Source organism: Paramormyrops kingsleyae, chromosome 3 (genome assembly GCF_048594095.1).
Source record: "Paramormyrops kingsleyae isolate MSU_618 chromosome 3, PKINGS_0.4, whole genome shotgun sequence".
In the NCBI taxonomy this organism is placed as follows: domain Eukaryota; kingdom Metazoa; phylum Chordata; class Actinopteri; order Osteoglossiformes; family Mormyridae; genus Paramormyrops; species Paramormyrops kingsleyae.
Window position 1 is genome coordinate 28,701,184 of NC_132799.1, and position 19,046 is coordinate 28,720,229.

General features: G+C 42.9%; 2 protein-coding genes across 7 annotated transcripts; both read left to right on the plus strand.

Moving 5' to 3' along the window:
- Nucleotides 1–92: 92 nt before the first annotated feature.
- Nucleotides 93–8,883, plus strand: LOC111843116 (fibroblast growth factor receptor substrate 2-like). Of its 6 annotated transcripts, none has more exons than XM_023810387.2 (7): nt 93–3,435; nt 5,011–5,179; nt 5,292–5,382; nt 5,575–5,761; nt 6,148–6,279; nt 6,986–7,134; nt 7,431–8,883. In XM_023810387.2, exons 3-7 carry the CDS (start codon nt 5,317–5,319, stop codon nt 8,283–8,285), a joined length of 1,389 nt encoding a protein of 462 aa, XP_023666155.2. In that variant the 5' UTR covers nt 93–3,435; nt 5,011–5,179; nt 5,292–5,316; the 3' UTR covers nt 8,286–8,883. The 6 variants fall into 6 exon arrangements, with proteins under 6 accessions (XP_023666155.2, XP_023666158.2, XP_023666157.2 ...); XM_023810390.2 differs by having other exon boundaries at nt 5,011–5,175; XM_023810389.2 differs by having other exon boundaries at nt 5,088–5,179.
- A 2,438-nt stretch (nt 8,884–11,321) lies between these two features.
- LOC111843136 (cathepsin E-A-like) lies at nt 11,322–16,868 on the plus strand. Its single transcript, XM_023810433.2, has 9 exons — nt 11,322–11,390; nt 12,209–12,386; nt 12,949–13,066; nt 13,459–13,577; nt 13,906–14,105; nt 14,196–14,321; nt 15,083–15,227; nt 15,949–16,047; nt 16,450–16,868. Exons 1-9 carry the CDS (start codon nt 11,332–11,334, stop codon nt 16,630–16,632), a joined length of 1,227 nt encoding a protein of 408 aa, XP_023666201.2. The 5' UTR covers nt 11,322–11,331; the 3' UTR covers nt 16,633–16,868.
- Nucleotides 16,869–19,046: the final 2,178 nt, after the last annotated feature.

Genomic DNA, 19,046 nt, shown 5'->3' on the forward strand with positions numbered 1-19,046 from the left:
TAAAAATGAGGATGGCACTCCGTGTCGGTCTGGCGTTTTGATATTCCAGTGAAATGCTTTGTGATTGGATGGGCACATTGTATTTGATTTTGTTTGTTCTCAGTCTTTTTTTCCACACTTTTATGTTTGTTGGAACAAATCTTATAGACATGCGTGTGTGTGTCTATGCATGCATGCATGTTCAGAATCATTGTCTCCGTAATTGCTGATGACGTTTGAGCTGAGCCATAAATTGTACATTTTGGTTTATTTCTTAGCTAGATTAATTTCATACATGTCCTCTCCGCTCATTGAACAGCAGAGCCTGCTTTTACAGTTGATCGGAGGCAAAACCGATACGGTAATCAAATGATCTGTATGTGGGCAGTGATTAATGTATCATTTATGCATGCTGTGTTTTCATGGTAGACTTACCACTGATGTGGTTTCGGTGCCATGTAAAAATGTCACAACGTACAGAAAATGAGAATGGATTTAGGTTACCTCTGCTGTAATTTTTTTTTCTAAGAACAGTTTCACTGAGAAATTGTCTAAACTTTTTCCACTGTGTGCCCTGGAATTACCATGTGATTGGTTTAAAGGTCTTAGTAGTTGTACGTGATGCACGAGGACTCTGCACCAAGTCTTTTTGGGTCCCTGTGTCAAAGTGACTTTCTGTCTCCCTGTTTAGGATGGTTGTGAGGTAGAAACAGTTTTCATTGGGCTTCTGGACCCACGGTCCTGGAAGCTTGGTGCTTTGCTCTCATGGGGTCAGAGAAAATGCTGTGTTTGAGGAACTGTCTTAATTCATCCACTCTGCATTTGGTTCCTGTATAAAATCTGCCATAGGTTCTTACCGCCTTTACTGTAAAGTATGTTTGTTTCTGAATGGATTGATTGATTGTTTGGTCTACAAACTGCTGAATTTCATCACTATGCAAATCTGAGTATGGCTGTGCACATTATTCCTCTGAAAATATGTTTAAAGTTTTTAAAGGATAAAGGCTGCAAAGCTCACTTGTAGGCTAAGTCTCAAGCTGCTAATATTTAAAATGTTTGCAGTTTGCAGGAAATGGCAAAGGAAGTCACTTGTGGTCTGTTTGCATAAGACTGAATGCTCTTGTTTGTTGCAGTTTGTACAGGTGTTCCAGTACATGTTGATTGAGTCACTTATTTTTTTTCCAGTTTTTTGACAGTGGCGCCCAGGTAAGTGAGTTTGAGCTTTAAAAATTCATACTGATACATTTTTTTTTGATCTAATCAAAACGATTGTTTTTATCCTTTGTTTGAGGGCTTCTGGACATATTACATACATTTCACAAATATTTTCTGAAGCCCCCAGGACCACGATTTGTTACTCCGTAACGTCTCCTCCAAAGCATCACTCGGCTAACCACGTAAGTGATGCGAAGCTGTAATGCCAGAGTTGCGACTCCTTTGCTCTTTCAGGCTCCCCAGAACGTCCAGACCGGCGAGAGGTAAGTCCCACCGCAGCCCCTCTGAAAATGAGGCCCAGTTGGTTGCTACCATCCAGATAAGTCGAACCCAAAAGTTTATCTAATCATGTGCAGGGTTCAAATCAAGCCTGATAGCTGCACATTAATCGGCTGCTATTTGCATGTTATGTAAATTTAATCTCCATAATATGAAGCATGGAAATCACTTCGGTTTTCTGGTTTAAGATTTATGTAAAGAATCTTAATCACAAGTGAATTTTAGTCCTTAAGCCTAATTAAATAAATTTTAGTAGTGGTTCAGAATTTGGAAGACTGACTGCGTTTCGACGAACTTTAAAAACTTTACTTGGGAGAGTTTTAACTACTTTCCTTCCCAAGTAATCATGTTACCTTTTGTAGTGTTGCAGTCCTGAAGTACTGTGTGGGCTATAAAAACCCATTAATAAAGTAACGTTTTTCCCACCAAATTGTGTTCTGTGCGTGCTTCACAACATTGCTCGGGAAAAAAGCGCCGTAGCAAAACGCGTCCTTCCATACCGTTTTTTCCCCTACAACAAGATCGCTTTCGCCATCCAGCGGTGTGATACAGTAAGTTGCGTGTACCGACATCTATGGAATATAGACTTTAAGTATCAAACACAATGAAATGTAAAATATGTACCAGAACTATACATTTAAAAAATATATAATGAATTACATAAAAGTAAATCTCCAACTCGGGATTAATACGATATATTGTATTTTAAAAAGAAAAACTTTGTAATTGCAGTTTGATTAAACATAAAGGAACCGCCCCAGAATGAGAAAAATATGAAGTGTATGAACCTCAAATAAAAAAACGATTCACTGGGGAGAAAGTTTTGGATAAAAAGCATCTAATGAATAAATCCTAGCTTCCCATCTTTCTTCGTAGCTGCAAACCTTTATCTACACAGTGATGGTGGTCTGCAAACACTAGATTCCGCAAATATTACATAGACTTAATAAGCCAATTACCTGTAGACATGTAATTCTTGAACAACTTGAAGGAAAAAATAATTGAGTTGTGTTTAATGACATTTCTGACAATAACAAAAGCTAAATAATTTTAATGCTGAGAGACATCTGCTGCCATAGGTTGTCATTTTACATAACGTGTGTTATAATAGCCTGCTAGACGTTTGGGATGTTTTTTGATAAGTCGTTAAATATCGTTCACGCCCTAGAAAATCATTGTTGTTATTCTCATTGGCTTTCAGAAGTGAAAGGTTAATCGGTGGCTCTAGGACATAGGATCTGCGAGTCCTGATTTAGTAGTTAACGCCGATGCGAACTGTATTTGTCTGCTATGACACAGAAATACAAGCCTTAAAAAAAGATATCGCCGTATTATTTTTCGGTTCTTGTAACATATCCCAGTCTACAATAAAGAATATAAAAAGCCTGACCCGAAAAATATATATAACTCTTTATTTCCTCCAAATGGCACACGGGAAAAGGGCAGTAGAAACTTTACGTTTGTTAATCAACTTGCGTTTATTTTCTAATGCCTACCCCGATTTGTTTTGGTTAAACCGATTCCAAATACAACTGCACGTCTTACACGTGATGGATTAATAATGCCACGACGTTTTATCAGAATATCTAGGCAAACAGTAACAGCCCAAACTTTTCAAATACAGCACGACCCGGATGCGATTGCCGGGCTGCGCCTGCTGGCGGAGGGAGGCCCGCTGCTGGGGGGCACCGTGCGATCTGGCCGCTGCAGCAGCGGGGCACCGCTGGCTCGCCTCCTGCTTGTTTTTTCCTTTCTTTTACAAGTATTTTGGTGCACTTTAATGCCACAATAGTCAGACTAAGAAGGCCAGAGGAATCCCTAGTCCGTGTATTTTGGTTGTGTAAAATCCCTCAGAGTTTGGCGTGTTTTTTCAGAGTTTGGTCACCAGGCAGAGGGATTTAATCAGCCCGGGAGTCTGCGTGCTACCGCGCGATTCTTTTACGCCGCTTTTGCGGTTCTTCAGTAAGTATTTATTATTTATTGATTGTTGTGCATGAATGGTACATTGAGGTGTGATGTTTACTAAGCCCATAGTTTGATAATGTAAGGGGGGGCTTTTTGCCGTTTAATGAAAACATAGTGTGACTATTTGTAACAAAAAGTGTGATTTTTTTTTTTCCCCCATTTTTTTCTTGCATCGTTTTCTGTCTTTTTTTTTTGTCATGTGGAAAGTACTTGTGCAATTAAAGGCAAGGCGCCAGTGGCAGGATTCTGTTACTTTCAAAAATAACTGAACTGTAAGTAATTGGATAGGAATTTCGTTTGTTTGCGTCCCTGTTATTTTCATGACGATCAGCAGCGCCTTGTGTTCAGCTGGTTAACAAGGCAAAGCGTTTCAGCGGGTGCGCACTAACTTTATATCTTCCCTACGTCATATAGCCTATCGGTTCTTAGAGATCGAAAGGTGTTTATCAAAAAATTCGTACGAAACCGATAAGTGGATGGCAGGTATTCTAGCGTTACTGTATCTTCGCAGAGAAATGCGAATCGTCCCAAAACAAACTCCGTCACTAGTTCATACGCATTAAGTAATTAACACACTTTGTAGGAAACACACAAATACAAGAACGTGTAAATGCATTAATGGATAAACGCTCTGCAGACACCTCCACGCCTTTTAAATCTCTGTGTTACAGTTTTTCCCCCCATCAAGGTGAGTTTAAGGTGAGACGTTTTGGTTTTCTGCATTTTTAAATGTTCATTTTGCTTCACGTCAGGATATAGGTATTGATTTACACATTTGGAGTCATGGCTCTAAACCAACAAAATATCCTCACTGATAACTGGCCATAATAGCGGACGACTGGCTAAAGCTGTAAAGTTTTAAAACTGGAATAAAATATCGCCCTGTAATTGCGCATTTACCAGTTTTCGTTACACCCGTTAACAGGGTTATGACTGAGGTTGAAATTGCGGCGAGGGAGATTAGGTGCATAATTATGAGACCTGTATCGGCCAGTGGGGAAAGCATCTTCGGTCGTGGGTATTAATGGTTTTGGAGGCCAGATCTTTCAATACCCGCAGGAAATTAATAGCTTTGAATTCCACTTGAAGCTCCCTTGAAATAGACTTTATACCTTAATTCCATTAGTTTTGACTGTCCAGTCGTGTTTACTCATTTTGCCGTGTCGACAGGAGTGTCACTAAAGATTTATGAAAAAGGGGGCTAAGTTTTTACTCTGGGGTTTGTCTTAATGAAAAGATAATGAAACGTGCTAATTAAGCTAATTAGTCTGAATTCACTTATTAGAGGCTAATTTTGCCCCTAAAGCAGCCCTAGTGACACCCCTGCACTTCACCAAAAATCCACTTAATTGATTTTTTTTGCTTGAGACTTACTTTTGGGAGTGTAATCCCCTCAGTAGTGCATTTTCTTGACTGATGTGTGCTACATGTGGATAGTCTGTCAGCTGTTATCGTTCTTTGCATCGCTTGGTGGACATCGATCCACCCGCTGTGAACCACACAGACCTCGGGTCGTTTAAATTTGCAGCCCAGTCCGATTTTTCTGCATCTCTGTCGTCGCGTGTCTTTCAGATTCTGGGTGACGTCGATGTGCTCCGCAGTCCCCAAAGTGCTGGGCCATCGAGGCCTGAACCTCTCCCCTTTCTCAGCAGACCTGTGAGGAGCAGTCAGTGTGTCACCATGATGTTATGAAAGTCCGGGAGCTGGAGAGGGAACCAGGGACGCCGATGGCTGGAAGTAGGTGGGTCACCTGGGCGAAGTGCTGCTTTGTGTCCCGATGACTCATGAGGCCTCGCTTTTTGCATTTCAGTAATTTATTAATCTCTCCCTTGATGCGATTCTTATTTTTCCAGAAGTCTAATGGTCTTCTGAAGAAGCATGGGAAGCGGCTGTAGCTGTAGAGACAAAGATCCAGTCCCAGATAACCATCAGAACAAGTTTAAGGTACCCCCCCCCCCCCATTTCAGAACATCTGTGTAATATTAACGTTGATGTATTCAATGTATGCATTTGAGGAGTCATGAATGTGGAAGGCTTTATGTATAGAAGAGGTTTGTGTAAGTAGCGTGTTAGCCGCTGTGCTGGGGGGGGTTTTGGTGCCGCGTCTCATTGCCGTGCGCTTCCCCATCTCCGCAGGTCGTCAACGTGGACGACGATGGTAACGAGCTGGGGTCGGGCGTCATGGAGCTGACCGAAGGGGAGCTGGTGCTGCACACGCGCAGACGTTACACGGTCCGGTGGCCCTACCTTTGCCTGCGTCGCTATGGATACGACTCCAACCTCTTCTCCTTCGAGAGCGGCCGCCACTGTCAGACGGGCCAAGGTGCCGTTCAGGAGCTCGCACACATCTGTGTCAAACCGAAATCTGGCACATTTCAAATGGAAGAGGTGGTTCTCGTGGACCTCTCTTAAAGATTCAGACAGTGCTCCTTACAGTACCGAGCTGAAGTGAATAATGGATTTGAAAGCCATGATGGCTGCTTATCACGGATTGATGTAACACAGTGGTGAGTGGGCTAAACCAGTGTTTCTCAACCTTGGGGCACCTCCTGACAGTCAACAAGTAGCTACACCAGGAATTTGGTGGTCTCGGTATGTTCAGGTCTGCTGCGAGCAAAAATGTGTGGTGGTCTCCGTGGGTTTGGAGACTGCGCCGCTTTCATCAGTAGGTCGCTGTGTGGTTATGGCCTTGTGGCTTTGTGCTTGCAGGCATATTCGCCTTTAAGTGCGTGCGGGCGGAGGAGATCTTCAACATGCTTCAGGACATCATGCACAACAACCGGATCAGCGTGGTGGAGGAGGCGGTGCAGGAGGAGGCGGGGCCTATGCCTCTACCCACAAGTAAGACCGGGGTACACTTTACTGCTCATGCTTGTATGAATTTATACTCCTTTGCACTACAACTCTCTACTCTAAAAGTATAAACACCAGTGCAATTACTATCCAGATGCTTCTCATTGTACGATATTTCAGTTTTGCAATGGTGTGACAGCGATACACATTCAGGCGTCATCAAACTTTGAATCTTGATCTGCTCCCGGACCAGCGTTATGTCGTACGATACTTTCTACTGATGGCAGGCGATGGCAGCATCCACCCAGCCACATCTGCAGTGTCTGTAACGATCGCCAGCGTAAACTTCTCATACAGTGCGTCTCATACAGTGCGTCTCATACAGTGCGTCTCATACAGTGCGTCTCATACAGTGCGTCTCATACAGTGCGTCTCATACAGTGCTTAACAATGTATCACACTTTTTTTTTTTCTTTCCTATGTTTAAACTATTTTTCTCAAGCCCGTCACGTCTACTAAATGCCCAAATGTGTCTCACCGTATTCATATCTGACACACTATTTCCATCAGAATGTAACCTCATCGTAAGTCGAGGAGCCTCCTTCCTGACACACTCAGCAGTAACAGTTACACTCTCAACACATTGTCTGTGCTCCTTATGCCATCATGGCCTGATGGACAGTTCCTGGATCAGGTGAGAAGGCAGGAGGACTTCTGCTCGCTGGTGATCCCCATTCCTTTCTCTCTGCTTCAGGCTACCTTCTGCCTTTGGAGGCCAGTGGGGCTCCACTGTGCCCATCGTTGGAAGGAGATGCGTCGCGTCCATCCAGCCGACACTCATCTGCCCGGTTGCCGTCCGTGGGGACAGAGTCCACACACCCTCTGCTGGTCACTGATGAGACGGTAGGTCCCCAGAGCTTTGTTAATAGCGTCTAGTTCTCAAAAAATATTTTGAGGACGGTTGAACAAATTTTAAGGCAGAACTGTTTTCATTGGTCATCTCAATGTGACTTTGCTAGACTTTGACCAGCATTATTTAGTATTAACCGAGCTGTTAGGGTACAGTTAACTTGTTGAGTAAATGATTTGTGTTTCTGGTAATGATGCTCAATACTTAACAGAGCCATCTAGTGGTGATTATTGTAAAATTATAAAAATGACATGCTAAGCGATAGCTTTGGTGATCCACACTTCCCCAGGTCCACACGTATGTGAATACCACAGTGGTTCAGCAAGAGGATTGTGAGGCTAGTGGCCTCCACCCGCCGGTGGAGCTCAGGATGTCTGACCCAGAGCCCCAGGTGCTCCTGGACCACAGCGGGGTGAAGTTCACGCTTGGGCCCACACCTGTCCAGAGGCAGCAGATGGCCAAGAAAAAGCAACCGAACTCTGCAGAAGTGAACCAGGGAAGGAATATTCAGCCTGGCGGTGGTCCAGCAGATGAATCGGACAGTGATAAGCTGAAGCAGTTCTCAGGATCTCCTGGGTCTTCAGAGGATCACCAGAAAGGGACAGTCCCTCCGACTCAAGGCAGCCATTTGCTTGGCCTCGTCTCTGATGACGCTGGCAGCAAGTGGATTGCTCCGAGCTCAGAACCATCCCCTTCTCCGGCACCGGTCTGGGTACGCCGTAAGCCTTGCTCAGAAGAACCACCAAAGACGCCGTGCCTCAATGGTCACCCCACGGCCCCCCAGACGGACCCATCGCGCTGCTATGTCAACACAGAGAGTGCCCTGAGGCCACACCCATGGCGTGGACCCGATCGTTCCCCTCCCTCCATGTTCAGATTCGATCTCCACTGGCCCGGCTTGGACCCTCACCGGCAGCTCCACTACATCGAGCTGGAGATGGAGAGGGGCTCAGGCTCCAGCAGCCCCCACACTCCCTGCACCCCCACCCCACCCCTGGCGCCACCGGCGACCCGCCGCACAGAACTTTACGCCGTCATCGACGTGGAGCGAACGGTGGCCATGTCCAACCTTCAGAAAGCGATGCCGCGAGAGGATGGGGCTTCAAGGAAGACGCGGCATAACAGTAATGAGCTGCCCGTGTGACTCACCCGGAGCTGCAGTCACCATGAAGAGCGCCTCCCCCAGGGCAGCTGGGGAACAACTCATGGTGGGTTTTCCAGAAGATGAACAGTCGCGACTCCTTAAACTTGGATGAATTATTATGTATGTACTGTGTATTTAGCCAAGGGAGATGGTCCAGGAACTTCATCCATTGTCATTTTCCTTCCTATGGGAATCTGCTACCATTTACCAGTGAATCGAACGCTAATATTCGGTCGTGTCAGGCCAAAGCTGAGGTTGAAGAAGGGGGGCTTTGTCGGTCACATGGCACGAATCAGTGATGGCTGACCCGTCGTTTTCCGTTATCTCAAATTTCAGTATCTGAATACTCTGCAGTTTGAAGTTTGAAATTTTGTCAGATTTTACAAGTTCGGAATGTAGTAGTTCTGCTACATTTGGAGCTCAGCTGGTTGTACTTGAAGTACTTTAATTAGGCGGCATATTTTCATGCCCGTTGCTTGCAAGCTGGCAGTAAGTTATTTTTTACTAAAGGATTGTAACTTTACAAAACTGTTTGCTCATTATGATGCATTTTATTCTCCTCATTAAAAATTCATAATAAATATGAAATGATAAAATATGATGCTGCACGTTTTCATTTGGTTTTCATATGTGTATATTTTTTTTGAACATTAAAGATTTTCCTACTGATTATAGGAATTGTGTAAATTATGGAATATTATTTTTGACCAGTAATGAAAGTGAAATTTTACTGAATGCTTCTCATCTTGCTCTTATCAGGGCTGTCTGGTGTTTTGTGTGTAAATCTAAAACGGCTGGAAATACCCCCAGACCACACCAGTTTGGAGGAAAATGATGATTTGATTTTGGAATGAAATATGAATGGAAAAATTGCCTGGTTCTTGTATTTTTTGCATTTATTATTATTAATAAGAATAATAACCAGAACCAAAATCACTCTACAGCCATTTTTTTTTTTGCTCTCTGGGTCATCAAAATTTCTACGTTTCTAATTATGTTTAATTAAATGGCATTTTTAAAATGGGGGGGGGGGGAAAGTGTATGCTTTGCAATAACTAATTGTCTTCCCCTTGCTGCTGTTACCTGAGCCTTATTTCAGTACCATATTTACAATACCAGAAATATACCGCAGTCCTGTGGCCGTGTCGTCATGCATAGGGCGGTAGGGTTTAACCCAGTTGGAATAACTAATGACAAACTGGTTAAATCTGTGACAGCATTAGAGCTTCCATGATTGGTCAATGTAGTCAATGACATCAATGCTGAAAATACTCCAGGATCAATATTTTAAAACGATGTCAATGGCATACTGCAACGATAGCCATACCGCAATGATAGCCCAACTCATGAGCATCTGAATAGGCAAAACCACCATAAGTGTTGCCTTTTCGTGTTTGTTAAATTGATATTAGTATGGAAGGTTTTTAATGTCTTTTGTCATTTTGAACGGCTAAATACACCAATTATTGAAGCCATACAGTTGTCTGGCTGCTACCTTAGGATTTCCATTGAATACGTGTTTGAGAAAATGTTTAGGCTAAAATATGGGCTTACTCTGAGTTGATTGACGATACCGGTGTGTGTTCATGTGCGTTGGCCTTGTTGGGACCAACCAGAGTCGTTACTGTAAACTAAAACTGAAATGAAAATGGACATGAAATAAAAATGAAAACTACCAAAAAAACATGGCAGACTTTAAAAGATGTGGCTGCTGAGCTGTCCTCCTCTTCACCGTGACTTCAGTGCTTATCGCCTCCATGATTTACCAAACAGTAGCATCTGCTGTGCTCCACTATCTGAATTTAATAAACATAAAGATATACTGAATGTATACAGATGACTAACTTTTTTGGGCATCACAATACACTCAGTATTTTTAGCGCATTACTAATCTGCTTATCGAATTGTGGGCGTAACTAAGCTCCGTATAAAGCTGAAAAGCTGGCATCTGTTATCTAAAGCCCCGTAATGACATACAGTTTGTCAAAATAAAATGAACTTAAACGGAGGAAATTAGTAGCTTAGATTAATTGACCAATCAGTAAAATAGTTGATAGATCCATCGATAGAAAAATGGTCATTAGAGGCAGTCCAAGGTTAATAATAATCCAAGGTTTTGAAGGCTGTCCCTGTTAAAATGAGCTCTTGCCTTGTTTTTGTTAAAACCGCTGCAGATCTGGGTACTGGAGAGCTGTTATTCTAATGTTATTCTAATGTGTCCTTGCTGTAAACTCCAGACCATATCAACAATATAAAAATTGTGTTTAACAAATGAGACTCTTCAGCTGGGGTCACCACAAAAGTAGTCGGAATACTCACTGCCTCATTCAAAGGCATCATTTAGTTATAGCTGTACAGCTGTAGTGGTGTTGTAAATAGTGCATACAACAGTAATTGCCCTGTTCAGGATTTTAGAAACACACAAACTTGTTGACTTATTAAAGGAAAGTTTCAGGGTTGGTTCTTCATTTTTTTAATGCATTTACCTGTAGATAACTGTTGAAGTTTCAACTTTACCATCCTGGAGGACAGCAAACAATCCATCCTGAAGGTTTAAAATTGAACGGTTGAAGTTTTATACTAAATTAAAAAAACAGCTTTTTTTTCCGTTAATGGCCTGATAAGGTATTTGCTTTGTTGGGCACCGGTAGGGCGCAGTGACCTCTCCTAGTTTGCTTTGTGACGCCCCAAAGTGGGGCGAGATAATGAGAAAGTTCATTTTTAGCATTGGTCAGAAATATCATAGCATGAAGTCAATGTACTGGTTGATTTGGAATTTTTGAATTTTTTTTTTAATTCCTTTAATGAAAATTGGTATGAGTTTAGATTTACATTATCTATTATCATTACCTCCCCCCCCCCCCAAAACACACACTATTGCCCACAAGGAGTTAAGCCCTTCAGTTGATGTGCAGTTTGCAGTTGCCCCCATCAAAGGAGCAGCCTGACCTGGACGTGGATCCCAGCCCAGCCCCCAACCATGCTAAGGACAAGCTGGTATACAGGCAGGTGGAGAAGCACCCAGCCAGGCAGACAGACCCACAACATGAAGAGGACAATCACAGCCTTACTGTGCCTCGCGTTGGTGGCCCATGGGGCGATTAGGTGAGATCTCCATTTAGCTGACCCGTTCGCCTCTGATTGGTTGTGTGACGGGCTCCAAACTGTCATCGATATCACTTCCTTTTACAGTGTTTCACATCATCGTGGTGGACAGAGTTGTCTTTGTTTCTCGATTTAGGCTGCCTTGTACTTAAAGCTTAATATACTCTCTTCATATGCGCTGATATTACGTGTAACTTTTAGTGGTAGCTTTCTTTGAATTGTGTTTGTATAGACAGACAGACACAAAACCAAATAAGGAAAATGTCACCCACGGGTCTAAAAGGTACTGCAGTCAGTATTTGTTCATCCGTTTCTATTATTTCTGTTCACATTTTATAAGTAGCCTACTTGAAGTAATAAGCTCTGGTATTTACAGTGAAACCACAGTAGACCTGGAGACTAACTAATGGATTCAGTCGGCTTATTATGTGAGGCGTCAATATGTTCCCCGAGCAAGGGTGTAGATTTGGGTATAGATATTAGGGACATGTCACTACCACTATTGTGGGAGTACTGTGTGTGTTTAGGGGGGAACAGGGGGTTCAGAAATGATTTGGTCCCTGCTGATGTTGAAACCAAACCCTAGACTCGTAATGTTCTTATGTTCTTTACTTCTGGTCATTGAATAGTTATTAGGTTATTGCTTTGTTAGATGCTGGTGTGTAGCTTTTGCTCAAATATTGCTTACAATTGTACCTGGCCATTCACTGGAAGCTCAGCATGTTTGTAATGTGCTATTGGTCTCAGTCGTACGTCATGCCAGATGAAGGTAATCGTGTGCAGCCCACGTCGTGCAATAAGTCTCGGCTTCGTCCCAGGGTCCCGCTCAGACGCTTTACAACTCTGCGTGCCGAGCTGCGTGCTGCCAAGAAACTGGTGGCCTTCCTGCAAGAGCACCGGGCCGACATCTTTGCCCGCAAGTACGCCCACTGCTTCCCCCAGGGTCACAGCCCCCGGCCGCACCACGGCGTCGAGAAGCTCTACAACTTCATGGACGTAAGTGCAGGTTGGCTTCAGTATTGCTGTTAGTATCTGTGCAATATTACTTTGCTTACACCTGCTTTAAACTACTCTGTACCACATCCCAAGGTCTCTTGCATAGTATTTTTATTTTTTCTTTATTTTAATATTTTCATATATGGCAAATATGTCGATTTTATAACCTTATCTACTGTGATATTGTTTTCTGTTTTCTCTCTTTTTTTAACTCCTCATCTGGAGGAGTAAACCATTAAAACGAGCCAAGAATTTCGTTGTGTAGACACCGCACTTATGAAGCTGTGTGAATCTTGAATCTGCAGTTTTCATTGCACTTTTGTGTACTGCTGCTTGCAGAGGTTGAAAGTTCAGGTCCAGAAAGCATAAATCCAGACCAAGGTTTTGTTTCAACCAACCATTTGAGTACTCTGTGGTTCTTTATACTCAACTAGTTGGTTGAAACAAAACCTTGGACTGGACTTGTGCTTTCTGGACCTGATCTTTCCACCTCTGGCTGCTTGCTTTTTGATTAATTGATGTGTACTTTGTTCTTTGATGGCTGGTATGCTACACATTGAAGGCCCAGTACTATGGGGAAATCAGCCTGGGCAGCCCAGGACAGAATTTCACCGTGGTGTTTGACACCGGCTCCGCGGACCTCTGGGTGCCGTCGTCGTACTGTGTGAGCCAGGCCTGCGGTAAGCCCGGCAGACTTCTGCTAATCATAACTCTTTGGATAACAGCGACTGAGCAGATTCTTAATTCTGCCCTCAGGCAGTGGGGATACTAAACAGCTGATCAGGCTATCAGTATGGACAATTTGCACATTTTCATTTTATTTTAATGTTATGATTTTTTAAATATTTGTACTACTTCTAACATCTATTTTCTTTATATAATTCTATTATTTATTATAAGAAGCACTCAAGATGAAAACTCATTTCATCGGCTGCACCTACTGGTGTTTGCTGTGCATTTTATAAATATATTTTGATTTGATTCAGCCTAGGAATGGCTACATACAAGTGGTGAGCATTGTTAAATGTCTCTACTTGTCCGGACTCAGGGCTAATGTTGGGTTCCCCTGCAGGTACGCATCACCGGTTCAAGGCCTTCGAGTCGAGCTCCTACCAGCATGACGGCAGAGTGTTTTCCATCCATTACGGCTCTGGGCACCTGTTAGGAGTCATGGCAAAAGATGTCCTACAGGTACCGTACACCTGGGAAACCCTTGACCATCTCTGGACCATCGTAGCAAACTAAGGGTCTCTGATAAAGCAGAACTGGCCAGTACATCCTGTTCTGTGTGAATGTCGACTAAAGGTCAGGAGGAAGGTCGGTACTGCAGAGACGACGAACTCTCTAATCTGGCCCAATAACAGTCGACCCAAGAGGAAAGATTTTCCACATCTCCTTTCTCAGTATATCTGTGGAACCTTTTTTGAGGTTTGCCTGCTGGCTTAAGGACCATCAGAATGAAAGAGCACATCCACTCCGTCTCCTTGGGTGAGCTTTGTAATGTTGATGTTTGCTGCAGGTTGGGGGCATATCTGTGAAGAACCAGCAGTTTGGGGAGTCCGTGTATGAACCCGGCTTTGCCTTCGTCCTGGGACGGTTTGACGGTGTTCTGGGCCTAGGCTACCCCAGCCTGGCTGAAGAGGCTGGCGCCCCTGTTTTCGACAGCCTGATATCCCAGAAGAAAGTGGACAAGCCCATCTTTTCCTTCTACCTCAGCAGGTGGGCTGTAATTTAACTGCCGGCATTGGCACAAGCCTTAACATCACACTGCAGGGTTGCCCTATGCAGATGAACGGTGGTTCTGTGCAGGAAGAAAAACAAGGCAGATGTTGAAGGAGAGCTTCTGTTGGGGAGTATTGATGAGTCCTTATTTACTGGCCCCCTCCACTGGGTTCCGGTCACAGAGAAGGCTTACTGGCAGATAAAGATGGACAAGTAAGTCTGCTTTGGGTAGGTACATGGTGTGAAAAATTTGTGAGAATGGTGCATCTCAGCACGAAATGCAACTCAATGTAAGCGCCATCTTCTCTCCGAGGACTACACAAAGATATCGCTTCTGCTCAGAAGTGGAAATGCAATTGGAAGACGTATAATATATGATTATGGGGTCTATTGTTATAGATTATGCAACCCCTTGAATGTATACAGATCCTCCTCAGCTTATGATAGGGTTGATGGTGGCGCAGGAGGTAGTGCTATCGTTCGGCAGCTGGAGGGTTGCACGTTCGAGCCCTGGTTCCTCCTGACCCCATCAAAGTGTCCTTGAGCAAGACACTGAACCCCAAATTGCTCCCGGTAGCTTGGGAAAAAGATCAAAACTCAGTTTGGTCTGATGACTACTGAGTGTGGATCGTAAAGTGGAAATATCATGTTGACCCATTGTAAAGCGAGGAGCATCTGCACTTGGATGGTGATTGGGTGTGCATGGCTTAATGCATGCGTCTGTGAATTCCTCTACTAAGCTTTTCATTCATTGAATGCTCTTGTGTTGCACGTACTGGTCCTTGAGTACTTCTATTACGTTCTTTCTTAATAGTTAGCTGTTCCGAAACTGCTTACACTTGTACCTGGGCATTCACTGGAAGCTCAGCCTAGCTTGGATGTTTGTATTGTGCGATTTGCCTCTTTGTATATTGCTTTGGACAAAAGCACCTGGTAAATATGCAGATACAAGCATAAATGTGGCTCTGGCTCAGTGTGAAGGTGCAGGGGGCAGTGACGTTCTGCGCCCAGGGCTGCCAGGCCATCGTGGACACGGGCACCTCTTTGATTGGCGGCCCCACGCGAGAGATCAAACTCCTCCAGGAATACATCGGGGCCACACGCAACACGCTGGGCGAGGTGAGGCACCTGCCTTGGGTACCTATCAGTGCCAGCATAGCCTCTTACTCCATCATCCTGCTGTTCTCATCCAGACTAAGGGTCTTCATATAACTCATATATATATATAATATACACACACATACACAAACACACACACACACCTTACGAAATCCATTTAATTTTTTTTCGAAATTCTAGTTATTCAGATTTATTTTGATGTCTCAGCTTTCTTCTTATTTTTCACTAATTTTGACCTTAATCAACTACAGACACAAACATCTGAACAATGTCACTTAACCTTTTATTTAAACTGCTGACACATTTGGCGTGGTGTTAACATTCAGCATTACGAAACGTCCACAGGGCAAAAATTAAATTCATACCACAGAATAAAGGAAATGGAACAGCTGTAACTAGGTCACCCATGGTTACAAGTCAAACAAAAATATTTTGAATGATATTTGGGTCATTTGTAGGCGAGTCAGTGAAAATTGAAGCATATAAAATTTAACCATAAATGGCGGGTTGGGTAGCGGCTCAGGAATCATTTTCCTTTTTATTGATATTAATGATTTTTAAAAACCTTGTCGCAGAATGGACAGATCTAGATCAGGGGTCTCAAAGTAGTGGTCCCTGGGCTGGATGTGGTCCATCTAGATCCTTAGTTTTGATCTAGACCCCTGATTTAGACAAGAGGCGAATCACTCACGTGTCCTTGACAATGGTGCTCATGTTTTAGTTTCTAGTGGACTGTTCCAGGATATCCAGCCTGCCCCAAGTAACCTTCACCATGGGCGGGGTGGACCACACCTTGTCTCCCGATGCATATGTCAGACAGGTATGACGATCTGCAGGACGGCCACACAAAAGCACCGAGCAGCCAAAGCTTACCAGCTTCTCAGAGGTTCTGAATTCATTCCATGCATCCCTTTTCTCAGTGTGAGGTTGCAATGAGCCAGGGAGCCATCCCAGGAAAGAGAATGTTCTGGATGGGATGCCAGTCAATCACAAAGCACACACAGAGACACTTCGTACATTTCAGAGATGCCATTTTATTTTGACACGCAGGTGGAAGCTCACACAATTATGGGTAGATCTCCTTATTACAAATGTATTGCATAGAACTGTGACGTGTATAATTAAAGGTTGGTATCTGGTGTTCTATCTGTCAAGTCCGCAGATAAAGTCCACAATCGGAAAGGTTCTGCGTAGTTTTAGTCCTTATCTTCTCACCCCCCAGGAAACTGTGGATGGTCAGCTGATCTGTCTCAGTGGTTTCCAGGCAACCGACATTCCTACCCACCTCGGACCAATGTGGATCCTGGGTGACGTCTTTATCTCTGAGTTCTACACGGTCTTTGACCGCGGACAGAATCAAGTTGGATTCGCTCCTGCCTGTCACAATACTAGAGGTAGTCCTTAGGTGACGAGAAGGTAATTATAGATGATTATAAGGTTATAGAAGCCTGCTTGCTGCTTAATCATACACTAATTGGTTGATTATACAAAAATGCTAATGCTTGTCTCTGGTATTACAAGTATCGTTGGTCATCTTTGGTCACGTTTTATTTTTTGGGAAATTCATAATGCTTTGGGTCATAACATGGCTAATGCAATAGTGTTAAAAATAATATATCAAGCTGTCTGCAAAACCCAAAATAGTTTCACTGCCATAAGTAGACCATCTGCATATCATAATGAAGTTATGCATAAAGAATTAGCTAATAATTCTGACCATAGGTATTCAGCAGTTATGTTATTTTTTTGTGCATTAGCAACACACAGACTGTCCTCTAGAGGGGGCTGTGGAATTAACAATATCTGTTAAATGTAGTGAAGCTGTGCTGCGATTAAAACGTACTCTGTCTACGTGAGTGTGGTGGAGTATAGTTACTAATTTTTGCTGTGCATGCCACTGTGTGTGTTACATTTGTTTTTAAAAATCCATATATATATTCCAACATAATTCATAACTTTCAGTATAAAGTGGACAAGTCATTTGTGGAAAAAATATATAAATAATGCTAGTGTTTGTACACAATCATTTGTGGGAAGCTTTGCTATTTAAAGGGTAAATGTGACACACAGTGTGCCTTTACTAGTGTGGCTGAGTGATTGCTCAGGTTGGGATCCTAGGAAACGCTGCACTGTGAGTGGAAAGAACCACTAGTGCAGGGTTCTTCAAATCTGGACCTCGATTCCAAATCCAGGCCTTGTTTTCAGTTTTCCCAGGTAGTTAGTTTAATAATTACTGACTCTGATTGGTCAGAGGTTTCACACCTGACTGACAGGTAAAGGAAGGCTGGAAAACCAGCAGTGCTCGGACCTCGAGAACCGTGATTTGAATAACCCTGCACAAGTGTATGTCATGGGCTATTGATACTGATGAAGTGTGACATCAGCTCCTCACGGGTTCTGCTGGATCACTCAAGGAAGCAAATAAAAGCACAAGAAATGGGAATTTCTATGACTCACCTCTCGTACATTAATATTTTCCATACACTTAAGGAAAATCTTGTTTCTTCAAGAACTCCACAAATGCAAGTGATTGAAATAAAGAAAAGAAAATGAAAGAACCTACAGTTTGACCTGCAAAACAAAGTTGTGGGCCATGACAAGAAGCTCTATATTGTGGAACATCTCCTCGCTGTCCCTAAAAAAAATCATGTCTGAAAGTATGTGAGCATCCACCTACATAAAACCTGTTATTTTGATGTTGTGGGGGCCTTTTTTCAGGTCCCCCCAAGATATAATTACAAACCTGTGTGTGTGTGATATATGAATGTGTTCCTAATTATTATATCTTGTAGTGAATTTACCACTCATTTAACCTGCATTCATATCATATGAAAACCACTTTAATCTGATTTTTCCCATGACGTCTAGGACACCCATGTTATAAAAGCTGGAACCTTTTCACTACATCAGGCCTGGTTCTGCTTGTGAATGAGTTGGGGAGCCTCTACATGATACTACCTGAAAAAAAAAACAACTAATTCACAAAAATTCTGCTGTACCCTTTTTGCACAGCTTCAATAAGCACCAATCCACTAACTCCAAAGTTTAATTTGGTAACGCTAAAACGATAAACCAATAACAATTAGCGGAAGCCAACGGTAACTGCTAATAGCTAACATTTTTTTTTATTATACTTTTATCTTCAGTTTGGTTTTTGCCTTTGAATCCCTTAAAAACATACCTAGAGAGCTAATATTTCAACCCTTTTTACACTGAAGGCCATTCTGTCGGACTAGAGTGATTAGAAGGGGGTATTTAGGTCTTACTCAACTGGGTATCGTTAGATTCTGTAGAGTTTCTGCAATAAATCTGCACTGAAATTTTCCTTGTATGGTATATTGATATATTGTCGGAGAAGCCCCATTTCGCAAATGACCCATGCTGACATTTTTGCCTTCAGTGAAGCCACCAGAGGACTACAAACATGGTGCCGCTTGGTCTCAGCTCTTTATTGGTCTATAACTATAGATTAAGGGGTCCTGTATCATAAAGCAAGATTTCATGATGCGCCAGATTCAAGGTAGTCGGTGCTAAATGTAACTGAACAAAAAGAAAATCTCTCTCTGTAAATTAAGGTACCTTAAATTCTACAAGCTTTCCAGCTAAGCAAGAAACCCAGCTTCGTGATACATGCCCCTGCTCTCCTCTTAGCTCAGGGTACCCCTGTTTAAATGGACTTACCTGTATCTTCGTTCACTATAAATGTGCCAGACTGCTGCAGACACGCTTGCAACACAGGAACAAATATATAAGATTTTAGGGTTTATACACGACCGTTAAAATGTATTCACTTTACCTGCGGAAAAGTGTTATCGTATT

Excerpts from the sequence above, each read along its gene's own strand:
- LOC111843136 (XM_023810433.2), top strand. The coding sequence starts at position 11,332 with ATGAAGAGGACAATCACAGCCTTACTGTGCCTCGCGTTGGTGGCCCAT. Across the intron at positions 11,391-12,208 it reads GTGGCCCATGGGGCGATTAG|GGTCCCGCTCAGACGCTTTA; the intron begins GTGAGATCTCCA and ends GCTTCGTCCCAG. Across the intron at positions 12,387-12,948 it reads AGCTCTACAACTTCATGGAC|GCCCAGTACTATGGGGAAAT; the intron begins GTAAGTGCAGGT and ends TACACATTGAAG.
- LOC111843116 (XM_023810387.2), top strand. The coding sequence starts at position 5,317 with ATGGGAAGCGGCTGTAGCTGTAGAGACAAAGATCCAGTCCCAGATAAC. Across the intron at positions 5,383-5,574 it reads ACCATCAGAACAAGTTTAAG|GTCGTCAACGTGGACGACGA; the intron begins GTACCCCCCCCC and ends CCATCTCCGCAG. Across the intron at positions 6,280-6,985 it reads GCCTATGCCTCTACCCACAA|GCTACCTTCTGCCTTTGGAG; the intron begins GTAAGACCGGGG and ends TCTCTGCTTCAG.